Below are 26,389 nucleotides of genomic sequence, written 5' to 3' on the forward strand. Positions count from 1 at the left end.
CAAACCGCTGCTGGAACAACATTCCTACCGCAGATGTCCTTCTATATGAAAGCACATGGACACTGTAGCCATTTTGTTCTTGTTTAGTCTCCTTTTTTACACAAGCAGTTGGATTTTCACTTTTAATCACAGTTGGGGGGGGGGGGGGGGGGGGGGGATAGAGAGCGACGAGGAAATGAAAGAAGCAATATCACAAAGGAAGTAGTGTGTTTACGGTGGGATCACAGGAGTTCGTAGCTGGAAAAGAAGGCAGCACTTTTTAAACCCCCAAGGTCATGGAATAGAGGCCACATTCACAATTCAAGAGCAATGGAAGGTGTAGAACCTGCAACCACATGTTATTCCCCCGCCCCATTCATTTTGGCAATCGGAGCTACGCGATTTACCTCAATTAATCACCGGGATTGTTACACCATGGTAATACCAAAAAACAATCTCCATGATCACACGCACAAACAAAATCTCAAATTGCTATCATCCATCTCACCTTTGCTGGCAAGCCATGACGGAGGGGGGAGGTTGTCAGAACGTAGAGGGCTGAACCAACCCTCCCTTCTACAGGCCTAGCCAGCGAAAGGTGATGGTGAAAAATTAACGTTGGCCAGTGAATCAAGTAACAAGGCACTGGGGCGAGGGGATCAATGTGCAGCATCCATGGTGGGGGCAGAAATGTAAAACGCTTGCCTTAAGTCAACCGCAGCCAGTTAATATTTAATCCCTCCATCCATCTCCACCAAGAAGCAAACCCCGTTTAGCTTTAGCCGCCGTTTAGCTTGATTACATACAAACCGATTGGGTTGGAGGGGGGGGGAAACGAGAAGAGAGCACACATTGGGAGATTTGCATTGGGATAGAAAGAAATTCTCGTGTTTGATAATCGCTTCAAGCGAGTGTGATGACTGTGTGAGACAGTGTGGGCAGAGGGGTGGAGCCCCGCAGAAAAAGGGCAAGAAAAACAGGAAAATAGAGATGGAGAGAAGATAAGAATGGACGAAAGACATAAATTATGGTGGGGGGGGAAGAACAGGTGATGCGGAATGAAGCTTGGAACGACAAACCAAATATCACTCCAAGGGGGTTGCCTTAATTCAAACAAGAGATATGCAAATAATGCCTGAGTAGAAAAATAACACTGATATTATCTTCCCCGGTTATTTTCTGTGGCAAATGATTTCTAGGGAGGAAATCCAAAAACTGTAAATCCCAAGTGAACAAACAAATAAATCCATCTGAGTATTCCTGGTGAGCCTCCTGTGCTCTCTCTATCTCTCTCTCTCTCATGTTGCCATTTCCCGTTGCCGTTTTTTACTTCAACCAATTAATGGTTCCTACGTTTTTTTGGGCGCCTTTGGTGAAAAACTGCATTTATTTTAGAAGCAGTGTCAAAATCATGACACGTGAGTTTACGGTAATATATTATTGATTATAAATGCATGTAAGGGAAATGCAATTGATTTTAAAAAAATGGAAAAAAGAATGGAAAACTAGGAAACACCATACACACACCATTAGAATTTCTGGATTTTTGTTTTCACTTCTAATCCAGAACCCTGCCCTCAGCTGTGCTGGTCAGCCAGTGCTTTTTTTTTTTTTTTACTGGAAAACAGCCTTCAATTGGGCGCTGGCAATTGCTCATTTTGTCACTCGCTGACCTCAACTCCCTACTTCACAATGTGGTACAACAGCAGCTCTGTGGCTGCCAACGAGGCAAAGGAACAAGAGGATCAGGAGAACTCACGACTTGGTTAAAGTCCAAACGTGGCGTTAGCAGAAAATCCATGGCAGCACAGGCCTCAGCACCAACTCTACACCAACTAAACCGTATTCGCAATGAACAAACAAGACTCCGCTTGACAAAATATAATGATCTGATCGATCAATAATCTGTTTATTAGCAAATCACGGTACAGTAGACCAGCGGTGGGAATGGGAAAGTGTTACGACTTTATCACACCGACAGCTGGACAAGGCATCAGTGTTGGGTAGGAAGTGAATTTAGAATTAGAGATGGAGGGTGTGTGTGTGTGTGTGTGTGTGTGTGTGTGTGTGTGTGTGTGTGTGTGTGTGTGTGTGTGTGTGTGGAGGACATTAGACAGTGGCGGCAGTAATTCTTAATTGACACCTGTCAGGATAACGGTGACAGTCACAGCTGTTGCAGAAGAATTTGTCCATCGTCCTGATCATCTGTCATTTTTAATGCCCATCCAAATGTTACCACGCACACACACACACACACACACACACACACACACACACACACACACACACACACACACACACACACACACACACACACACACACACACACACACACACACACACACACACACACACACACACACACACACACACACACTCTCTTTTCACCCTAACCCTAACCCTACTCTTTTAATTCATCCAATATGTTATAAGCCCACATTTGGTCATATACGTCAATAACTAAATTACACAAATTCATTTAAAAATATTAGGGAGAGAAATCTAGCAGTCGTTACAGGATCAAATCTGTAATGTAAAGTAGGGGTGTGCGTTGCCTTGAATCTGACGATACGATACGATTCACAATTTCCATGTCATGATATGATATATCAGGAACAATACGATATATATATATCACCATATCAATAATTACACATTTCCCCTTTACAAGTAAAAAATGGTGTGAAATACAATTTACTTCATCTTTTTTTAAACTTGCGAGAACAAGTAAATAGTAACTAACTGTAATATCCAAAACAAGTGGTATGTTTATCAAATTGTCAAATGAAATAAAAAAAAAAAAAAAGCTTAACTTTTGCTTCCACAACAAATTCTGGTTCTGTTAAGTTCTTAAATTGTTTATAAAAAAAAAAAGTAACCACAGACATCTATAAAAGTGCCCAGTATGTTTAATAAAAAATAAAGTGCAATCAACTTCCAAAATAAAATGCATTGAGGAGTGAGGTAGTTTAACAAGGTTTTATGTGGATCACTGACATTTACGTGCTATGCATACGTTAGCGCAATTAAATGTTTTCTTCTTTTAAAAAAAAAACATGTTTATAAAAATCAATTTGCACATTTTTTGGATCGACACGATAAACGCGGTATGAAACATCGCTACATATATCGCTATATTTATCGCCGAATTGATATTTTCTTACACCCTTAATGTAACTTAAAATGCAAAGACAATGAATTCTAAACGTCAAAGATGCAGAGTTTAACCATATTTCTTCATTTTAAGCTGACTTTGCCTGTGAACTAAAGCCACCAAGAAAAAAAAAAAAAAAAAAAAAAACATCAGTTAAAAATCCAACCGCAACCATCAGCAGCAGTTGTTCTTTCCTTTTTGCTTTTGAGTGACAATAAATGAGTATTTACCCAAGATAAGAGAAAGATGAGAGATTAAAAAAAAAAAAAAAAAAACATGCTAGAGTGGGGGAAAGATCTAGAAATGGAATGAGAGAACAGATGAGAGGAACGTAGAAGAGGAAGAGAGGTGGAGAAGCGTAGAAGAGGAGGGGGGCGTAGGGCTGGGTGTCCCTGGATAGGGTTTTTGCTCTTCTGTAGTGGGCCCATCTCGTTTGTCTTGTTTGTTTGTTGGCATCAAAGCGCTGCTTCTCACTCCCTATGCTAACTGATGTAATGAGTGGGTAAGCAACATGTTTTTTTTTTTTTTTTTGTGTGTGTGTTTTTTTTTTTTTCCTCCTCCTGTGCTGAGGAATTCAAATACTTATTAGACAAAATATTCTGTAATTGCTCATCTTTTATTGATAACAGTAACATGTTAAATTTGGCTCCGGCAGACTTTCCCGTAGCCTCTCGAGGAGGCACGGCGCTGATCAAGAGAGCAAATTCACCCTCGGCAGATGTAATATACTTTACTTAAGAAAATTTGAGATGTCAATTTTTCTGCCTTAAATGTTGCATGACTACTTCTCTCGAATGCTTCCCCTCTTATCTTCCTCATGTCTGAAATTATGTGCCAGAGAGGGGAAGAAAAAGAAACACACACAAAAAATAAAAAATAAATAAATAAAAAAGCATCAACAGTGTTTTCATTAATGAGCTTTTAAACCTTACATCCCTGCTGCGGACCATTACAAATTGTAATTACTCAGCACAACACAAATATTACATAGTAATTAAGCACACTTAACGGAGAGCTGATAACAGCAACAGCAAGTCTTTTATCCCCATCGTTGGCCTCTCTGCTTTCACTAAAAGTTAAAAGAGCAACTTTGTTATGCGTCTTCAACATTGAACGATGAGAACAAAAAACTCTTTTTCTGTCGCAGACTGCTTGTCAGGCTGGTCCTAAAGGGCTGCTTTCCAACAGTTTTAGTCGTGATTTACTCAGATAAGTATATTTTTTTTGGGGGGGGGGATCCCATGACTTGCTGCTGTTTTCATGTGCTGCGATGTAAGCAACAAAGCACATCTGGCTGCTTTAATGATATGATTTCCCATCATACTAAGCCACCTCCATTATGACCTCCCACAGAGACACACTGGCTGCACTTAAGCGTTGGGTGTAGGTGTGTGTCTGTGTTTGTCTGACTGTCTGTGTTTATTGTTGATGGTGTGTGTGTGTGTGTGTGTGTGAGTGTGTGTTTAAAGCGCAGCGAGAGCAGCACACTGGCAGTGATGGTAGCAGCGTGCCCGAGGGCAGCTTTTGTTGAGAATGCTGCAGAAAATATGAGTGAAGGGATAAAGAAACAACAAAAAAGAGGCACTATTACTACAATGGCAGGTATATTCTGACTAAGCTTTAGTGCTACTCTCACTAGTTCTCCTTGACTCGAATTTGTTAGCATTTTAAAAACGGCCTGTTGATCCCAAAAATGGGTAAAATAGGTAATTTTCTGATTTTTGTGCACAAAAAAAACAAACAATGAAAACATCTCACACACACACACACACACGTGTTAAAGGGCATTTGTGGTGACTGGAGGCATTAGGGTAGAGCAAGCTGAGCATGTTTGACCTCCGACTAGCTTAAATCCCTGATGTAAATTTACTATTTGTTTTGCGGGTAGCAAAAGTGGCTATCGATGAGGGTGGATCAATACCACCTGCTAACGACACCGCTAGTCCAATTAGCGTAACCTCTAGCTGAGCGAAACCGCCAAACACGCATATGCACGCACAATAAAAGAGGAATGCCCAGGAAACGTACAGTACGACTGAAGCGAGGAAAATAGAAAAAGAGGCTAATCGATACGCGTTCCTGCTTCGTTTGATTGGAAATAGAGCAAATGCACGAGAGTAAGGAGGGAAACATGGAGCACATCAACTACTGCTAGCCAGCCAGTGGTGCTTTTCTCCTGCTCTTAAACAGAGAGGGGGTCTGAAGACAGGCCGTGCTAAAGAGGATGACTAACATGGCGTGGTTACTGTAACACTCGTTGGAGTTATTCATTCCAGGAAAGCTCACACCGGTCAGTGCTAAGCTACAAAATCACACACTCCTTTCACTTTCATGATCTCCTCTCTTCACCACTCTCTATCACACACACACACACACAATTTCATAAAATTCTAAAGTAAACTTTGTATTTCTCAGAAGCAGCAGTAGGGCTGATAAGCCATCAGTTTAACAAGCGGTGCATACTTTTAAAAATGTCTACTTTCATTCAAACATAATTAAGTGAAATTATCTAGGATACGGGAGTTATTAAAATTAACTACGATTTCCAGTGAAAGAAAAAGAAAAAAAAAACACACACTCCTGGTTAAAAGCATAATACTGTTGTATTCATCCTTTACTGACAAAAAAAAGTGTGTGTACATGTGTGTGTGTGTGTGTGTGTGTGTGTGTGTGTGTGTGTGTGTGTGCGTGTGTGTGTGTGTGTGTGTGTGTGTGTGTGTGTGGGAATATGTGAGAATATCACATAACAGCATCGTCAAGTAAGAGCACAAAGGTCGCTGTGTAATCTTAGCTACCCCGGGCATGCAAAATCATTAATCCCTGGGCACTGTGATTCTTCTGGCTCGACATAAACTGGAGGCCTTCAGCCAGGCGGCTACAGCAGCGAGTTGGGATTGCGTTCCAGTCCACGTACGTACGTGCAGACTGGGGAGGTAGTTTAGTGGCAGGGGCCGTACATAAGTGTGTGTGTGTGTGTGTGTGTGTGTGTGCTGTTGCTGGCCTGTGCTTAATACAAGGTTATAAGAGCGATGGGGAAGGGGGTGGAGGTGGTGGGTGCTCGCCGAGGTCATTAACTGGCATTGTCTCCTGACGTGATTAGTCAGGTAGCAAAGTCCATTTGTCACCTGCACAGGCAAATTGAGTTGGTGCTGCACTAGGGGCTACAGGGACTGTATAATATCAACTTGATTACATCAAGGCAGCTGCGGACTTGACACCTTACTGAATTTGTCAGCATTAATCGTTAAGGCCTGTCACAAATCCATCAGCTCTGCAGATAATTAGGGCTCTCTCTAATGAAGCCGATGGGAAGCAACCTTACCCCCGCCAGCACCAACACCACTACCACCACCACCACTACCACTCCTTTCATATGCACGCACACACACACACACGCACACACAAACGCAATGTCTTTCTAGCAATTAACCATCGTGGTCTGAGGTAGTGAGAGCCATGCACTGTCTCCTATAGGACGGTGTGAATCTGCTTTAAATCCACCATTGCATAAAGCATTATTTTATGTCTTCTTCTTTCATTAATAACCTGAAGAAATTACTTTTTTTTAAAAAGCAATAGAGGTCTGTTAAAGGTGGATACACACACACACACACACACACACACACCCCAACTGTGCAAAAACAAATCCGAAGTTTGCATTTTTTATACATAAATTCCTACATGAACATTATTTGAAAAAAAAAATTGAAATTCAAAACAATATTTTCTCGCCCTCTGCATCAACAAGAAAAATAAATAGTCATGCACGAAATCTATATTTAGTAAAAACACATTTTTATTAGTAATATTTTAGACTGACCCGTTTTAACTTAAAGCTGCAACGCTTGTAATATTTGACTAAAAAAAAAGATTAAAACAATATATTTTGGTTAAATACAAACACACATAATGTGTGCGCACACACGTTTTCTAATAATACTTTCACATTCACAAATGTCTTGTATTAAAATGTCATTAGTGTCTATGTAATCGCAATGTTCAACACAAATTAAAAATCATTTCTATTAGACGGAAACGCTTCTTTTTTTTTTCCCTTTAATACAAACTGAAGCCAAACGGTCGATTCTTATTAAGAATAACATTTTAACGTCTTATTTAACTAAAAGTGAAAAGGGCTTATTTTGGAAGGCCTAAAACTTTTATTATGAAGTATTTTCTCATAAGAAAAATAAAAGATAGGAAATGTATAAGGAAATAAGTCAGCTTTAGTGTTTTCTGATGATGTGAGTTGTGATTTTTAACCAAAATATCCAACTAGGTGTAATTGTTCAATCTTTGAGCAGCGGAGGAAGAAGCCACAGGTCAGAAGCTGCTCTCAGTGTGTGTGTGCGTGTTATTAGTGTGTGTGTGTGTGTGTGTGTGTGTGTAGGAGTCACAGTATGGACGTGATCTATCCCAATGTTGCAAAACATTCTGATGGTCAGGCTGGGATGGACCATCACAAGTAGTGTGTGTGTGTGTGTGTGTGTGTGTGTGTGTGTGGTCAATGTTTCCAGGCGCAGTGCTTTACTGTTTTATCAAAGTGTGAGGGCTAACACACACACACACACACACACACACACACACACATAGGAAGAAACCCAATATTTAAATCACAACTGGACTTTTTTGCACAAAAGCAAATTGACATTGACGACTTTCCTTAAAAAGCATAAGCAAGTGAAGAAGTTAGCAGAGAGGTGGTGGAATGCTCTCTATCCTGCACTCCTCCTCCTCATCATCATCATCATCATCATCATCCTCCTCCTCCTCCTCACCAGCACCACTATCTTAGTCCTCCTCATCACCAGCTCCCTGCTTGAAATGATAAAAAACCTGCTGAGTTCAAAGTCTTCGTCGGCTGGCCCTCCTGTTCGACCCGCTTTGCACTTCATATTTCAAAATCTCTTTAAAATTCTGTAACTGTCTTTTGTTCACTCCAGTTGTTAATGCCTAACTTCAAAGCCTCGGCCTCATTAGCACAGAGGTAGAAACCCCTGTCACTCATTTACATTTGTTTAAAGGCTTGCAAGGGAGACGAGAGGAAAGGGAGAGAAAAAAGAAATAAGTGGGGGGAGTCCAAATCCAAACCACTAGAAGTCAACCTTGTCGGTCCTCTGCCAACACCTGGTTTTATCAGTTGGTCACATAGTGAGTGCCGTGCTGCCCTCGAGCACTGGATATTGATTTCAGCAACTGAACTGATTCTGAATGTGGGATGAATTAGAAATGGGAACACGCGCAACCTTCTACAATCAACTACCAAGGAAAATATGTGGATTCAAACATCCAAAAAGTGTTCAACTGTGTTGTTTTTTTTTTTTTTTTTCTCAAGAAGTCTAAAACACACACACACACACACACACACACACACACACACACACACACACACACACACACACACACACAAGAATAAATGGAGTAATTTTACACTACAATCCATTACTTTTTATTATTATTTCTTGTCTCTTTTATAATTTTCAATCACTGGCTTTAACGACACAGGAATCAAAGAAGTGCTAAAGCGTCCACGAGCACACTCCTGTCTTCATAGAGGGTTTTTTTTTAATTTAATTTTATTTAATTTTATTTATTATTAATTTTATTGACGTTTATCAGGAATGAATAGATCAAAGGCAGCCACGTGACAGGGGATCAATCACGCATCAAATCAAGAATGGCAACGCTTGTAATAAAAATGAAAGGGGGGGGGGGGGGGGGGGGGGGGGACCCAGGCTCTCACCAATGTTCTCCTTTTTTTCTCTTTTCCAGTCAATTATTCATCATTACTCGCTCTTGAACCTCAAAAAAAAGTCTCTTTTATCCCACATAACTGCTGTTTAGTTCTACTCACTATTCTTAATAGAACTTTAGAAAAAAGTGTAGAATTTTTAAAAAAAAAAAAAAAGGGGGGGGGAGAAAAATACATCTCTAAACTCTGGATTTGCGCAGATGTGTGCGTAAATCTTTAGTTTTTAAACTGCAGAAGATGGAAAAAGTAAACATGAGCATGCAGGACAAGCACAAAGTAATAGATGATAGTTGTTTTTTTTTTGTTTTGTTTTTTGTTTTTAAATAAAGGGTTGAGGGTTATTGTAAATATATATAGTGAATGTAGTGAAGTGTGTTATTTTGGTGGGTTAGGGTTATACCTGCGGATCGCCGCGGCTCTTGCTGCTTTCTCCTCGGCATAGTGACCGTCTGGTTCCACGGTGCTTCTCATGCAGGGGTTACTAACACATCAAGTCTGTCAATGTGGAAAAAACATCCCGTGTGCACGTAGAGGAGGTGTTTTGGGGTCTCTGTCTGGTTTCTTCTCACAGTTCTTTTAGGGATTTAAAAGATGGATCGGCTTCACACAGAGGAACAAGCTGGAAAACTACAAAAGGCTTCTGCCAGCGGCTGACACCTTCATGTCCATTAGAAATCATCTTCCTTCATCTCTTTCATGGCAGTGGTGGTGGTGGTGGTGGTGGGAAACACAAAAGAAGCAGCACCGTCAAACCCGAGTTTTCACTGTGACTCCCTCTGGATCCACAATTCTCCCTGATCTCCAGCGCTTGTTTGCTGTGGGATAGTTTTGCTGCGCCTTTTTACGCGCAGCGAAACTACACACACGCATACACACACACACACACACGCACAAAAGAGTGGATTTGGAGTCTGTCAGCACACAAATACGTCCCGTGTGAGCGCGGAGAAACCACGTATCCTCGTGTTGCTCATTTTTGCCAGAAAACCTGAGGATAGAAAGAAAGGAGAAGCAGAACAGACAGGGCATTAAGATGGACTCATGTCAATCCCCGTCACCGCCACCACGACACCGGATCCTGCCTCACCACCACCACCACCACCAGTCCGGAGACTTTTTTTTTTTTCCTCCTTCCTCCCACCTCTCCCATTTGGAAACAGTCACACTCACCTTTTTACAAGTCGGATTCCCCACCGATCATCCTATTACATGTCGGACAGATCGGTGTTTGTGGATGATCTGCTGATGCGGTGGACAGGATCTCACTTATGGAGAAAACACAGAGGACGCAGGCGCATCCGCACGTCGCTAACAGCGGATCAACATCGACACAACGATCGGATATTTGTGTCTGTGATGTGTGGGGGATTTCAGAAGAAAAGAAAAGAAAAGGGGGAAACTCCAGGGAACGGATCCGTAGAGCGCTCTGGAATAAGAAAAAATGGAAAGGCGGTGGATCCAGAAGCTGTTTCAGACAGTCTCAACTGATAGACAGACGCATCGAGTGGCTTTTCCTGCTACATTTTACTCCTCCCCTCTCCACAAGCGTCACCCCTGACAGTGGAGCCTACCTGTCAATCTTTTTAATTGTCTTGTCCCCGCTCCCTCCCTCCCTCCCTCCCTCCCTCCCTCTCCCTCTTTCTCTCTTCTTCTCTGTTCAAAACACCAAAAGAAACAGAACATGTGATCTTATAGCGCGTGAGCCACTGAATCCAAACTTATCTGATGGGAATCATGACAACATCCCGAAAGATTCCAACTACTGTTACGGATCGGATGCAGAGTTTACAACTGCAATGGGAAGTTAGAACCTAACGATGTGACTGTTTGTTTTAAATGGATTTGACAACAAAAATAAATCACCACATGCACCAAACATGCAAAGCAGGATGGAAAGTGAACTCCACTCAGGTGAACACGGTGGGGCAACAACGCGTCTCCGCTACAGTGATATCCAAATATTTACGCAAAGCGCCCATAGGGGCCACTTTTAGCGCAGCGGGAGGATTCAGATGATTTGAAAGAGTCAGTGGTGTTTTTTGTTGTTAGTGTTGCTTTTTTTTTCGTGGGAGGCAAACAGTTTGATGAATATAAAGCGATAGGGATTGATTTGTTTCACCTTACTAGGAAGTGAGTGTGGTGTCCGGGAAAGGAAGGGGAGGGACTCTGACTTCTTCAGGTCTGCTACTGATCCTCCTCCCAGCGCTGCAGCACAGCAGCTCCCCAGCTAAACTAACTCTATACTGGGCTTCACATGTTAAGCTAAGCTAACCAGGAGCCGCTCTCCGAAGCGTCCAGCTCCGTTTACCCCGGCTCGGCCCTCCTTTAGCCCGGCCTGGCCCTGTCTGCCGTGTCGCTGCACAGAAGAAACAAGCTAATCGGCTTCTGCTTCACTACCTACGGCCACACACACACACACACACACGCCAACTTGAACTTTGTCACATTTCCTCCGTGGAGCCATGTCCAGCCCCGTGCTGCTGCTGCGGCTGCTCAGACGCAGCGGAAGCCGAGTGCGAGCGATCCGCGGAGGAACCGGAGCACTTTCAGGAGTTCATTCCGCAGCACCGAACCGTTCCATCATAGACATGTCCTACTCTTCTCACTTCATGGATTTCAAAGGCTCGTCAATCCCCAGCACCATGAAGAAGCTGGTCGTCACCGAGCTCAGCCCTGACTTCCGTCAGGCGGTGCGCGTGCAAACAGCCTCCGTGCCCACACCCGGGGACGCGGACCTGCTCGTTAGAAATCGGTAAGTTGCTGCTTTGCTTTCCAGAGGTGGACACGGATCGAGATTTCACAACCAATCTGCTGCACATTGTGGAGAAGTTTATTAAAAAAAAAAAAAAAACAGAAGGATCTGCTTACCTCTATTTACCACGTCCAGCACACGCAATCATCATCATCCTCATCATCATCACTAGATGGCAAAATACGGGAAGAATAAGCGATGGAGCTACTGTAATTCCAAGTTCCGCCCTCTCTGCATTTGTCCATCAATCCATCTACTAGGCATCTCTCTCTCTCTCTCTCTCTCTCTCTCTCTCTCTCTCTCTCTCTCTCTCTCTCTCTCTCTCTCTACGTCACTAACCTGCAAACACAAAGTCATGTGGGGGGGCTCAGACTGGCATCAGGAGATGGAGATGATGGTGAGGGGGATGCAGCGGTTATACATGGAGCTGGAATTGCAGCATCATTCCACACACACACACACACACACACACACACACACACACTATTGTCCTTCTAGGAAACTGACTTCTAGTAGTTTCTCTGATCCACTTTCCTGACAGATCACAGTTTGATGTGTTTTCTTTAAAAGTCAAATTGTTTTTTTTTTTACACACATGGTTTGTTCTTTTACATTTTTCTCTTCAGTTTTTTTTTTTTTTTTTTTTAATTTATTCATTCAGACAAGGTTTTTCAGGAAATGTTATCTCCTGACATGTTTCGACTGTAGGATAAAATTTCCTGAAAATCCTTGTCCGAATAAACAAAACCTTAAAAAAAAAAAAAAAAAGAAGGAAAAATGAACTTACTGGAATTGCTCTTTAGGTTTTACTGTCCCACTGAGGTTAAACCCATTCCATATGATATGTATGATCTATGTACGTGGCCTCTCATCTATGTGTAAGCAGTAAAGCACTCCATCACCCTGTGACCCTGATTAGGATAAGCGGGTGTTGAAGTGACCCAGAACTGTAAAATAAGACCTGGAACTGGTTGGTCAACCTTATTTGTGGCTTTGCAGTCGTTGAAGCTGAGACGGAATTTCAAATGAATTTAATTGCATTTTGTTTTGAATTGATCTTGTATGAATGTAGATCTATATCATGAGTGTGAGTTAAAGAATAAAATAAGCCATGAATCCATTAAATTGAATACCTATCAGTTTTTTGCTACACTTCCTTTGTCTACCTACCTTAAATTTACAATATTTTTCATTTATTTGGAAAGTTTGGTCCTTAAATAAATAACACCCTACTTTGATTTCATCACAACTAAATATCAAGTGTGAGGAAACAGCTGTATCTGTTATATGATAGTTATGGTCGTTTATTTGAGTCATTTTGCCTCAATTTTCAATAAACAAAATCAGATGCAATTGTGTTTTTTTTTTTTTTTATGTACGTCAGTCGAAAAATAATTACTAGTGTTTAGTAGCAGCTGTTGCTTTTTCATCTTTAAAGATGCTTCTCAACCTGTATATTTTTGAGTGTGATTTATTTATTTATTTTTTTCCAGAATAGTCTGTTGATTGAGATTCATTCAATTCTAAAAACATCCCATATTTAGTCCAGTTCGCAGTGAACATCTGTACCTTTTTGATAACATCTGAGGAAAACGGATCGTACGGATGTAAAGTCGTCACATCGAGGTGTTTTCTTCTATCATTGTTATCCATCTACGAAGCACAGAAGCATTATCTAGCAGCTCAAAGTACACGTGTGACATGCACAGTAATGAGGCACAGCATGCACGGCACTCTAAAAGACAGTAAATGATTTATTTATGTGTTCCTTTTGCACATATTTGTTTTCTAGGCTGTTGCTAAAGTAGGATGAAAACAGTTGTCTTTGCGTCGAGGAAGGGAAAAGAAAAAAAAAAAGCGTGACTGTTTTAGGATTTTTGTGTTGAGAAAGTGCACTTTGTTGTGGGTGTCTCTGAAGACAATGAGTTGTGACATCATGCAATGTGTTTTGTGATATAAGCCTTTCCCTGTCAGTGCAGGACTCTCCTTTAGAAAAGAAAAGGGAATCATTGCCAAAACAAAGCAGAGTGTTTGTGCATCGCAGAGAAGGAGTCCCGACCTCCTTTAGGATTAAAGGAACATGTGTCTATACTAATGATAAAGTAGTGAACCATTGACTGGGTTCCCACCAGGAATTTTTCACAGCATAGGGGGATCACGTGGCATGTGAGCGAGCGCCACCGGCGTGGAAAATGTTGAAATTGAGTAAAGTAAAGCTAAAGTTAGATTTTTTTATTTTTTTATTGTTGTTTTTAACTTTGTCCCAGCCGTACTTTGAAACTAAAAGTTATTTGTTGAATTAGTGAAGGTGATGATGAATGTAGTTAGTCATCCTTGGTGTAGGTCCTCCACTAATAAATACTCACATACTCTGTAGAGACAAGACATAACATTTGATTCAAAAGACTGATTCCAAGACGTGCTTTTCAAATTTAAATGCGGTATTATCAACCAGACGGTATTCGCATCCGTGCGCGCGCATGTAGAATGATCTGTTGCAAGTTACGAATACGACAAGCAGCTTCATGTGTCGCTACAAGCTACGTCCCGGTTGAAGCTACACTGTTTATAATGGACGGTCATTATGCAGAGGATGCACACAGGCAGCATCGGGAGCAGCTAAGTGGCGGCAGGGGTCCTCGGGTAAAGATAAGAGCGTCTGAGCAAATCGCCTGTATTAAATATACGGTGCGGCTTAGGGATGTGAATCTTTGGGTCTCGCAATTTTGATTTCGATTCTTAAGGTCACGATTCGATTCAAATGATTCAAAAATGATACAATGCATAGTGTGTTAAGGCAAATTATGGCATCAAAACAATACAGTTTGTAAAAGATAATTTTAAAGAAAACTAATCACACAAAGGCAAACTTAAGACAAAAGGTAACATTTATTCATGCTAGACAAATAAAAATTTACTGTAGAAGAAACAACTTCCATAAACAAAATTGTCTAAATTAAAGCTTAGGCTAGTGTCAACATAGTCAGCTCTGGTGCACACACACTCCTCCTTTTGTTTTATATATTGTGTATATATAAATATATACTGTGTAACTGCTTTGTCTGTTTTGTTGTTGTTTTGGTTTAGTGTTTCTACTTGTGTTGTTTGACTTACAATTAAAAAAAATATATATATATATATTTTTTTTAAATCAATTTTTGAAATTTATGAATCAATTCAGAATTGTATATGATTAGAATAGCGATTCTTATATGAATCAATTTTCCCCCACCCCTAATGCGGCTGATGCATGTGTTTCTCGGAACCCTGATTGACTTTACTACTTCAGAATTTTGACTGTATTTCTTCCTTTCTCTCTTATAAGATGGTGTGTTTCTCTTTTTTTCTGTTGCAGTTTTGTGGGAATCAACGCTTCTGATATTAATTACTCATCAGGCCGCTACGATCCCTCGGTTAAGCCTCCCTTTGATGCTGGTTTCGAAGGGATCGGCGAAGTTGTTGGCCTCGGCCTCAGCGCCAGCTCCCGTTACACCGTGGGCGACACCGTAGCCTACTTTGGGTTTGGCAGCGGTGCGTTTGCAGAGTACACGGTGGTCCCCGCTAAGGAAAGCGTGCCTGTTCCTGCAGTGAAGCCAGAGTTCCTCACACTGCTGGTTAGCGGTGCTACGGCCTTCATCGCCCTGAAACGTCTGGGTGACCTGGCGAAAGGTGAGACCGTCCTGGTCACGGCAGCAGCAGGAGGGACCGGACAGTTTGCCGTGCAGTTTGCCAAACAGGCTGGTTGTCACGTGATCGGGACTTGCTCCTCAAACGAGAAAGCCGGTTTCCTTAAATCAATCGGATGCGACAGGCCCATCAACTACAAGACAGAAGACCTGGTTAAGACGCTGAAGAAAGAATACCCTCAATGTGTAGATGTGGTCTATGAGTCGGTTGGAGGCAACATGTTAGATATCGCAGTGAATAGTTTGGCCAACAAAGGGCGTCTGATCGTGATTGGCTTCATCTCAGGCTACCAGAGCGCGTCAGGGTTGGCGCCTTTCAAAGGAACAACACTACCAGTCAAGCTGCTCCAACGGTCGGCCAGCATCCGAGGGTTCTTCCTTCCCCACTTCTTCAGCGACTACAGGGAAGCTCTGAGCAGCATGATGGAGATGTTTGCCAAGGGGAAGTTGAAGTGTGAGGTGGATTGTGGGGATTCGTCTCCAGAGGGCAGATTTGAAGGGCTGGAGTCCGTTTTCCGTGCTGTCGACTACATGTACGCTGGGAACAATTTGGGAAAAGTTGTAGTGGATGTGGCTCCACCCTCTGTTGGCAATAGCAAGCTGTGAATCAGGGCAATGATGACAAATCATATTAGATTGTGGCCGTATGTAAAGATGGACGGATGACACTGTGATTTATTTTATTGAAACCTTTAGCGATTATAAAGAATGTAATTTTTCATGATTAGAAATCTGAAATAAAAAAGTGTGAGATCTGTACAATGTTGGGAGTTGTCCACCCATCTTTCTATAAAGACGTAGTACTTTCTCTGAGTGTTGTGTGCTTTAATTGGTTAAATTTGATCTTACACAGTCCAACATAAAATACATTTAAATTAATCAGGAGAGAATGTGTTAACCCTGTGATGGAATAGTCAAGGTTTGTCCAATAAAACCTTGCATTGGACAAAGCATTTACATACTTGAGATATGAATTCAATCCTTTTACATTTCACCAGTTCTACAAACTCACTGTGAACATGAACGCTCAAAGTAATTAAGTAGTTTATACTCAGAGTGATAGAAAAAGTTCGACTGACTTAATTATGTCAAATTGGTGTGACATGTTATTCTTTTTTGAGTAACTTCAACTTATTTTTCAGTAAAGGGAATTATATTTGTCTATAAGTAAGCATGACTTAAAAACACAATTTAAGTACAACTTAATAGAATTAAGTAATTACATGCAAATAATGATGAAGTCCTATCGTTTCAAATAGGGATTATTTTAAAATAAACTTAATTCATATAGCTCTTTAATTTAACTTTTATTAAAAAGTACAAGTATACAGTCATCCAACCTTTTAAGTTCTGGAAAATTTTGACTTAAGTTAATCAACAAAAAAAAAAAAATTGAGGCAATCGATTGCCTTAATTTTTTGAGTTCTGTTAACTTTCATTTTTTATTTTTTTTTCACTCATATTTTAAAATAAAAAATAACTACTGTAACCAGTATTTCCAATTTAGTCCCACTGCACTAATATATATATACAATCTAAACATCAATGCTTTTACCTTAATGATAAGTAAAACCTACCTAAAATGCTTATTAAAATTACAATAATACAGATATGAATTCAATTTAAAATCTTGATAATGCCCATGTATGGAATATTTTAATCAGATATTAAATTTGGTGGATTTTACTTGTGACGTTTACATGCTATAGATTTAAAAGATATACATTAACCCTGTGACGGAAGACCTGAATATAAAACTAAAAGTATATAAAAGTAATCTTTTTATAGTATGTATTTCATAAAAGCACCAATGCTGTCCTTGGTGCAACGTGTCTCAAACTAACACCTGTTCCTACGAGGCAGGGAGGGATGCCGACTTCATGCACTTGTGAACATGTTATTTCCTCATCCAGGTGGCTCCTGAAAATATAACCCAGTGTGAAATATGTTACAGGTGTGACCCCAGCATGCAAAGCTGCTGCCTTCACCGGGCAAGGCCGGAAATCAGAACCCCTCCAGGCCAGGATCAGAGGAACCCTCCGCAAAGAATGTACAATAGTAATATGACTTGATTGTGTTGTTATAGAACAAGCTGTGGAAAGTCTGTTTAATTCTTCACATGTTGAGCTGTCAAACAAATTGTTCTATTGATCTATCAGATATACATAGTTAGTCTTAATCTATGCATATCAATTTGAAAACAATCACTCAATGTTTATTCCTTAATGTAAAGCCATTTAAAACAAATTTTCTAAATATAACCTTTGAAAACAACAAACAAGGTGTCATTAAACCTGACTGTAACACCGTTTGCTCAAGTGTTATAATTCCAAAGCAAGCTCTTACATGCCTGCCAAACACAAAGGTGACAAAGGTGATGATGCGCACGTATGTTCAGATGAATTTAGCATGCTTGAATACTGAGTGCATTCACTTTGGGCTGCAAGCAGGAAGGAGCGGATGGGTTTGCATCTTTTCAATTAGCAGGAGAGGCTTCGTCTGGGCGTCCTCCTGGGCCTACCTGTACCTCTGCTGATTAGTGAGCAGTCACAGCCCCAATTAGAGAACACAGGAACCTGGAGAGACAACTCTCTTTATTTAATTGGTCTGTTTTGCAGTCCTTGGCTGCTAACTGGCGTCGCATTGAAACGACATGGAGCTGTGAAGCATAAACAAAACAGTAAGGATAGAAAGGGTTCCTCTGAAGTAGGATCCAGACTGTGGCTCTGCAGAGTGAAGACGGGTAGCAAAATACTCTCACTCAGTAACTACAGTGGGTTTTTGTTTAAAAAAAAAAAAAAAAAAAAAAATACATACACACACCCATGTTATTCTAATTGGTCTTCTATACCAGGGTGACCACATTTTTAAAACTCAAAACCGGGACAGTAATTAAACCAAAGAAGACAACAGATTTTCAAAAGAAACTATTTACATGTGCTTTTATGTGTAGTGAAAAAAAGGTCACATAAATGACATTTCTTATTTCTTCCTTTTGGATAAAATTGTATCAAAAAACGCTGTCCAAATGAACACCGGTTAAATTGTGCTCAACATGGACAACATGCTTTTGTTGATTTGAGGCTTAAGTTTTCTACTTGTAAAAAGCAGAGGTGAAAGTAATGGATTACAAGCAGTACTCATGTTACTGTAATTGAGTTGCTTTTATGGGTACTTGTACTTTTTTCAGTATATTTCTAAATCAGTAATTTTACATGTACTTAAGTAGGTTTTGAAATAAGTTCAGTAATGTGTTACATTTCTACACCCAACCATTACTGAGTAAACTATAGTTTTTTGTTGTAAAATGATCAACGGAAATTGTGAAACTATAAAAAAATGAAATGACCAGACAACAATCAAACGCATCACATCATAGCCGACCAATCAGATTAAAACGTAGCACACAACGCTAAAACAGCATTAAATGGTGGTTCATAAATGTATCTATATTTAGAGCCTGATACATTTAAAAAAAAAATTAAAATTAAATTAATTGTTGTTGTTTTATTTAAAAAAGAATTGTTCATTTGGACAAACTTTTTTATTTTATACAGATGCCTTTGTGGAAAATAAATTAATATCCAATTGTGCAAAATGAGATTTTTACTGTAAGTGTGGCAAGATTTATTACCAAAAATAAATGTGAGGAGTGAACGTAACTAGTAACTTTTACTTTGAGTACTATTAAATTGGGCTACTTTTTACTTGTACTTGAGTATTTTATGTATGATTTACTTGTACATTTACTTGAGTACAATTTCAATCAAGTAACAGTACATCTACTTGAGGATATGTCAGTACTTTTTATACCTCTAGTAAAAAAAAGTCTCTGTATACATCCTTGATCCTTGGTTTCTCCAAAGACAGCAGTGAACTTACACTGAGTGAGTGAAAAACCTTCATGACTATTTAAAGTATCCTCAGCTGTTCAATGTGCTGATCTAAGACAACACCACATTTTTTTTTCTGCTTTGACAATCTGAGCAGTAAAATTCCCTTTTTCCTTTTTTTTTTCCCCCACAGTTGCCCCTCACTGGAGTATGTGGCACATAACAAAGACATCAGCCCTCATACAAGTGCATAGTATTCTACCTCTGGGTGTCTGGGGGACTCTGGCTGGCTGTGTGATGCTGCCAGCATCTCGACAGTCCGGTTTCTCTCTCAGGCAAGTCATTTAGCCCCCTCTCAACTCCCCAACTCCCCGAGCCCCCATCACTCCTACCTCTGCCTAATTACCAAACCTAAAACTCACTCAGCTAATTAGCCACAGCAGACCCGGCAACTGTGAGTAAAGGTAAAGAAATTCGTTTATTTCAGGAGTGTGTGTGTGTGTGTGTGTGTGTGCGTGTGTGTTAAAAACAGAGAGAGAATAAAGAAGAAATGGAAATGGAATATTCAAGCACACCTCTAGAGCCAATTAAAGTCATTTATTAAACTTAGTGCTAAACCTGAGTTGTGCGAGCCAGAATGAAGGGGGGGGGAGAGTATGTTTGTTTGCACCAGTGCACGCAAAACATAACCAAACCCCGTAATCACACGCGGACACACAACTGTGTCTCAGTGCTCAGGCGAGGAAGCTGTCACACTCTCCGTCCATCATCGGCGTGAGAGCTCAGTGGGACATAAATTACAATATGTGGCAGCTCCACTTGTGTAAGTCTCAATGAAGGGGTGGAATAACTTTCTTAATCAAGTCCCCCTGATTAATTGTAATAAAGGTGTCATCCATAAATGTGTCTGCCTGATTGAGTAATTCGAGGCCAGAGACAGTAAGCACCTCCCCGGTGATTAGGGGCGGGCGAGGGACAGAGAGAGGTGAGGAAGAAGAAAGAGGAGGAGGAGGAGAGTGAAGGTTTGTGGAGGACATACTGAGACACAAATAGCTCCTGGGCACACTGGCAGCCTTCGCACAACTGACAGTTATGAAATACAATTATCAGTGTGATCTGCTTAAGAATTCATCATCGGCCAGTAAAGACATTCACAGAAACACAGAAAGAGAGAGAGAGAAGGGGAGGTGGCTCTAGAGGAGAGAAGGCCTCAGTGATTAAATGAGGCCTTTATTTTGTCTCCTACGCTGCAAAGTTTAGCTTTACTCTTATTTACCTTTGTTAGGACGTTCATGTTGTGTTTCATGTCTAAACCTCTTGCTAAATAACTACAATGTGACAAGGATGATGTTTTTTTTTCATCTGAGGTGATTTCCATATGAAAAGAAAGATTGTCATTGTTATTTTAAGACCCACAGGACGCAGGACTTTTAAAATATCTTTTTCTTCAAAGTAAAACAAGATCATGCCATTTATCCAAAGATTCCACTCGACTTATGAAATAATATGTGCAGCGGATTACAATGGTTCCTCTTCACATCAAGTTAAAGGATTGAATCCAGTTCGTTTTAGAGTGGATTTTACAGATGAGTTGCTCTTTTTTACAATCTTAGATCAGGCCAAATCCAGCCTGACATAGAATCCAGTTTGACTCCCGGGAAGAAGAAGCTTTAAGTAAAAATTACAGTGGAAACTTGAATCATTGTGTAAATCGAACTATAGTTCAGCTCCAGATATTTCAGTCCATCTGAATTCACAATATTATTAACACTGCCTGATAAATGTGTGTGTGTGTTTTCTCTACTGATCAGTACATGATTACAATAATATTCAATAACAAACTGTTTACAAGAACAAGTTTTCCTAATACCTGGCTTTTTCTTGCAAATGATCCCACAAAATAAATTTAACATTGCAGGTTTTGACAAAATCTGTCATGTAATCTGTTTCAAAAATGCAAATACATAATAAAATGTAATATTACTTTATATTACCTTTTCAACAAGGGAACAACTGTTCGAGTGGAAAAAAGATTTTCAAGGCAAAATATTTTTACATTAGCTTTGAGCTAATAAACACCTTCATTAATAGTCAAACTAGCATTACTAGTTTTGTTTTGAGCACTCTTGATGCAAAGTGCCACAATGTCATGTAGACATTAAATAATTATTTTAAAGTGTTATATAATACATATAATGTTTTTTAAGGCAAGGCAAATTTATTTGTATAGCACATTTCATGCACAAGGCAACTCAATGTGCTTTATATGATCAAAAAGTGCAACAAAAATATTCAACAGTCCAAAAATCAATAAAAAATATTTAAAATCAGCAGCAAACACATTACATTAACAACATGACTAAAGGTCATACGTGGTAGAGAAAAAGACTTTACCTTTTGCCTTTAACTTTGATTTAAAAATGGTCACATTAGATGCTGACTTCAGCTCTGCTGACAGTTTGTTCCACTTTTTTGCAGCATAACAACTAAAAGCAGCAGTACCATGTTTACTGTGAACTCTTTAATATGTTATTTATCATTTCAAATCATATGTCATGTATCTTTATTGCTCTGAAATAGCTTTGTGGCGTATAGTTGGTAAAATACAGATAATCTATTCATGGAAATATGGCTCCAGTGTGTGTGGCTGTCCCTCTGTACTGTTTGTGTTGGTCCTGTTTGCTGCTTTTGTTATAAAACGTGGATGGCTTAATGATATACAGTATGATCACCTAACTTCACTTAAAAGGCTATTCGAAGCCATAGTCAAATTCTTCTTGTGTTTAACTACAGCAAGCACAGAAATTTGCCTCTGCACACATAGCGATTTACCTGTAAGTATGTAAAAAATGTTTATTTATATAACACCTTTCACAGACAGAGGTCACAAAGTGCTATACATATCAGCTCATTCACAATCACATTCACACACCAACAGGGGTGTAGCACCACATTTTGGGCCCTGGGTACAAACCATCTTGTTGGGCCCCTTCCTTAAAGGGGACATATCATGCTAAATCCACTTTTTTAGCCCTTAAATGCATTTTGTTGTATATTTAGAGTGTTTAGAAGTACAGAAAAGTTCAAATTAGTCTCTTCAGGTGCTCCATTGATATCTTTATATTCTGTTTTGGTCAATTTTTCAATCTGTTTCGATTTTTCTCTTCTCTATTACATTTTTTGAACAATAACGTCACAGTATTTGCAGCGGAACTGCCAAATTAGTACATCAACTCCAGGCCCAACACTTGGAGCAATCCGCCATTTTTATTTCTCGCTTTTATTTTGTAGTCCAAGCTCAAGGATGCTGAAGTTACGAGAGGATAAGTAAAAATGTTCGGTTGTTGGATGTAGTAACCCACACGCTTCATTACAACGTCTCCCAGCATCAGAACCTTTTCAAAGTGCCTGGCTGAGTTTTATTTTTTATGGAAATGTACCCACATCTGTGTTTAAGGTCATTTTTGTGTGCGGAAAGCACTTCAAGGATGACTGCTTCAGCAACCTCCGCCAGTATAAAGAAGGATTTGCCGAAAGACTTTGTCTGATTGAGGGTTCAATTCCTTTTATCTTTGGAGACGATGAACAGAGCACTTCGGTAAGCTGTAAATAACGCTAAAAAGTGTGATGATAAGACGTCCCTGTCGTTGTTTTGTTAGCATTAGCAGTTGCACCTTCTTCATATGTTAGCGCTGTGTGCTCGTTTTAGATCCTTGATGATATGGCCTACGTGATTTAATTTCAGTCTAAAGTCTTCATTAGTCATTTCATTTTGTCGTTTTTGTCTCCAAAAAGACTGTATTAAAAGGCATTTTGTGACGTTAGCTTGGCGCTAGCGTTAGCTTGGTGCTTGTGTTAGCTCACTTGTCAACATCCATATGAAGACATTGTTCTGCATGTTCATCATCTTCATTTTCATCTCGCTCCACCGGGTCAGACTCTGGCTCGAACATGTAAGGCTGGATGGACAAGTCTTCTGTTGTTGACATTTTTAAATAACGTGTGAATAAACATTTTCTGCGCCGCTAAATAATCGTATCTCTTCTATCAAACTACAAAAATGGCCGAACAGGGTGGAGTTGAACCGAGTGTCACCTCTGCAACCTGGAGAGGGGGCGGGGTATGAAGTGTCTCATTTGCATTTAAAGAGACAGCACCAAAACGAGTTGCTCTCAGAAGCTCATCAGAAAAGAGGTAGAAAAGGGGCCTGTGGAGCTATAATAATGAGGAATTCATACCCAAGCATTGCAGTTCCGCTTTATATAGACCACAACTGTATGATTTATATGTAAAAAGGAAGGACTTAAAAGCATGATATGTCTCCTTTAAGTTATATACACTTTTTTTTTCACCCAGAAACTATACTAGTATTCTCTAGCTTTCTTTTTTTTCCACATTAACCCAAAATTTCCCAACCTTTCTCGGGTCGTGATCCTATTTTAATATCACAAATGTCCAGTGACCCCAGAGACAATTTTTTTTTCTGGAATTAGTTATTGATCATGTTTATTAAAGTGTGTTACAAATACAGAGTCGCCAGGATTAGTAACAAAGTGACAAGTGTGCCACCTTAGATATTTTTATACTGCATTTTATTTTATATTTGAGAAAGTTAAAGTATAGGATGTAGTTATTTGATGTCTGTGTGTGATGTATAAAAATTATAATTGAAAAATAATTGAAAATACAATTTTAATCCTTTTTTACCTACATTTTTAGACATTATAGCCAACCCCACATGGGTTCTTGACGTTAAGGTTTGGAGAAAAAAAACTGCAATAACCTATTGACTCCATATCCATTGCATGCATTTGATAAATCTGTTCTATTTAGTAGTTTATTGAATATTGTGTTTGTGACATATTTGTGACAGCCCGACGTCCCTGCACACCAATGGGACAGAACTGCCATGCCAGTCAACCACTGGGAACAACTTGGTGTTCAGTGTCTTGCCCAAGGTCACTTCAACACATCAAACCCCCAAGCTCTCGATCAGAGGACAACCCCTCTACCACCTGAGCCACGGTCTCCCCAACCTGTGGCATGACACACAACACAGCCAAGCTTGGTGTATGTGTGGATGCCTTTTTGACAAAGTCAGGTGGACCTAACAGAACAGAGAGAGATCTCTGGGTTTGTTGGACCCTATGTCCTCTTGACCTGGCTTTCCTACTCTCCTCGTCTCTGCCGCAGAGTGGATCTCCAAAAACCTGCAGACCCTTTGGCATGCAGAATCAGAATCATGCAGTGTTTCCAAAATTTTAATTAAAAGAAAATGAAATCTATTGTTTTTGGCTATGCCTCTGACCTTAATGTTGTCCAAAAGAACTCTGGCCTGAGTTCTTTTGGACAACATGTAAAAAACAAATGTCATAGATCTTGGAAGAAATCGGTTGACATGCTCACTTTTGACATTCATATCAAGCTTTATTTTCCTTACAAAAACTCGCTGAATTTAAACCTATGCTCATGCACCAACACGGCTAGTGATTTAATCACCTCAAAGCAGGTTTACTGTAATTCTGTGGACATTAGTGGGTCCTGCAGCCCTCTCCTCCTAATAGACCAAAATGCTACTGCTGGTCATTAACTGGTACAAGGTAAATTAAGCACATTTTCCCAGTCCTGAGGACTCTTCACTGACCGAATGTTCGTTTTAGAATTGATTTTCTTTTTTTTTTAAGCAATGCATGGTTGTGCTCCAAAATATTTTGCAGAACTTGTTCACCCTTATGTCCCTCAGGTTTGGAATCCAGCATTTAAAGTGTTGGTTTTATGTGTGTTGACTGTGTTTTCCATGTGTATTTCCTGAATGTGTTTATTGATGTTACTATGTACAGCACTTTGGGTGATGCAAACTTGGGATTATTTGTGTTTTATGAATAAAGTTGAATTGGATTGAATATTACAGATAACAGCAAATATGCTAAAGTCACCATAAATATATTTTGTCTTTGCAGATACTTCAAATGGAGACAAAAACAAGTAGGTTATTAAGCCTTTTCTCACTCTGGAACTGCGCATGTGTGACCTGGGGGGGTCACAGGTCGAGAGGGATATAAAAGTCAAGCTTGTTCACTCTGTTGATATTTCCAACCTAACAGCGTTTGTAATTTTAATCCAGAGATCTTTAGTGTTTTAGAAGTGTTTATATTATTCATATAAACATGTTCAGACTCGAGGGGGGACTACGGTTTTCCGCTGATGCCACTTTCGGCCCGATCCAAGCACTTTTCAAAACCAATGGGAGCAGCTCAGCAGCAGTATGGAAGCGAGGGCAGTCCCCTCCCTTCCACACAGGTGACCCCTGGTGAACAGAAACACTGACTACCTGGGTCTCCAGCGGGTGGAATTCTGACTCTACCCGGGAATGATGCACATATCTGAGCACTTTTGTAAAACCGATGTTAGAAGCAGTATCAAAGCGACAGACCTCCTCTGCTTCCACACGCCTTCTCCCAAGCTTTTAACTTGTGATTATGATGTACTTTCTGTATTTACCTTCATTGTTGTTAGTTTCTTTTTTGACTTGTGTAGTTGTTTAAACAAATGTAAAGCACTTGTAAATTAAATGTACTATTATTATTAATATTGATGGGACAAGCAAGATTTCCGAGTGTGAAAAAGAACAGTGTGAGTTCTCACTTTGAAAAGGTATATTTACGAGGTGCACCGTTCACTAACCAGGTTGATTATTTTTATTAAGCCATTATTTTAATTCAGTTTACAAATTTGAAGGTACAATATGGACAGACCGATAGGTGTAATGGCACTGATCAGCTGATTGATTTGAAAAGTCAGGAAAAACCTACATTTTCAGCTTGTGTGCAGCATTAGCTTCAGCAGCTAACTCAGTATTTCTACCTTGGAGAACAACACCACTTTTCCACAACAAATCTTTCAAGGAGTCAACGCTCCAACGGCAAAATAATCTACATCTTCTGTCAGACTCGCTGCCTGCACCGTCAGCCATGGCGAGCTTATACCTCTTGACCTTTGACCTCATGCACGAGAGCGAGATTTCCGAGTGCGTAAAAAGGCTTATAGTGATAATAAGTGGTGTATAAATTGAGGTAGCCTGTATGTTTGCATGTAGGTACCTGTGGCTAAACTTTTAGCATCATGTGGGCTTTATATGCTTCCTCTAGTGCCTGGTGACACTGATGTGACTGAAGTGCTTGGAGATCATGGATGGGTGGATTGATGCTAGCAAATGTGAGAACCTCAAAGAGA

At 40.0% G+C, this 26,389-nt stretch overlaps 2 protein-coding genes across 4 annotated transcripts in view; one reads left to right on the forward strand and one right to left on the reverse strand.

Moving 5' to 3' along the window:
* The window catches only part of LOC114477601 (teashirt homolog 1-like), a 37,206-nt gene extending 25,306 nt beyond the window's left edge, over positions 1–11,900 (reverse strand). The window contains exons 1-2 of one of the 3 annotated variants that reach the window (XM_028470014.1): positions 11,754–11,900; positions 9,286–9,873 (exon numbers count right to left, since the gene is read on the reverse strand). In XM_028470014.1, the coding sequence (XP_028325815.1) occupies positions 9,286–9,325 (40 nt within the window). In that variant the 5' untranslated portion in view covers positions 9,326–9,873; positions 11,754–11,900. Of the gene's footprint in view, positions 1–9,285; positions 9,874–10,055; positions 10,198–11,753 lie in introns of those variants that run through there. The other 2 variants (XM_028470013.1, XM_028470015.1) reach the window with 2 other exon arrangements.
* On the forward strand, positions 10,211–16,082 carry LOC114477602 (prostaglandin reductase 3-like). Its single transcript, XM_028470016.1, has 2 exons — positions 10,211–11,637; positions 14,993–16,082. Exons 1-2 carry the CDS (start codon positions 11,348–11,350, stop codon positions 15,927–15,929), a joined length of 1,227 nt encoding a protein of 408 aa, XP_028325817.1. The 5' UTR covers positions 10,211–11,347; the 3' UTR covers positions 15,930–16,082.
* Positions 16,083–26,389: the final 10,307 nt, after the last annotated feature.

This window comes from Gouania willdenowi, chromosome 16 (assembly GCF_900634775.1).
Source record: "Gouania willdenowi chromosome 16, fGouWil2.1, whole genome shotgun sequence".
Taxonomy (NCBI): Eukaryota; Metazoa; Chordata; class Actinopteri; order Blenniiformes; family Gobiesocidae; genus Gouania; species Gouania willdenowi.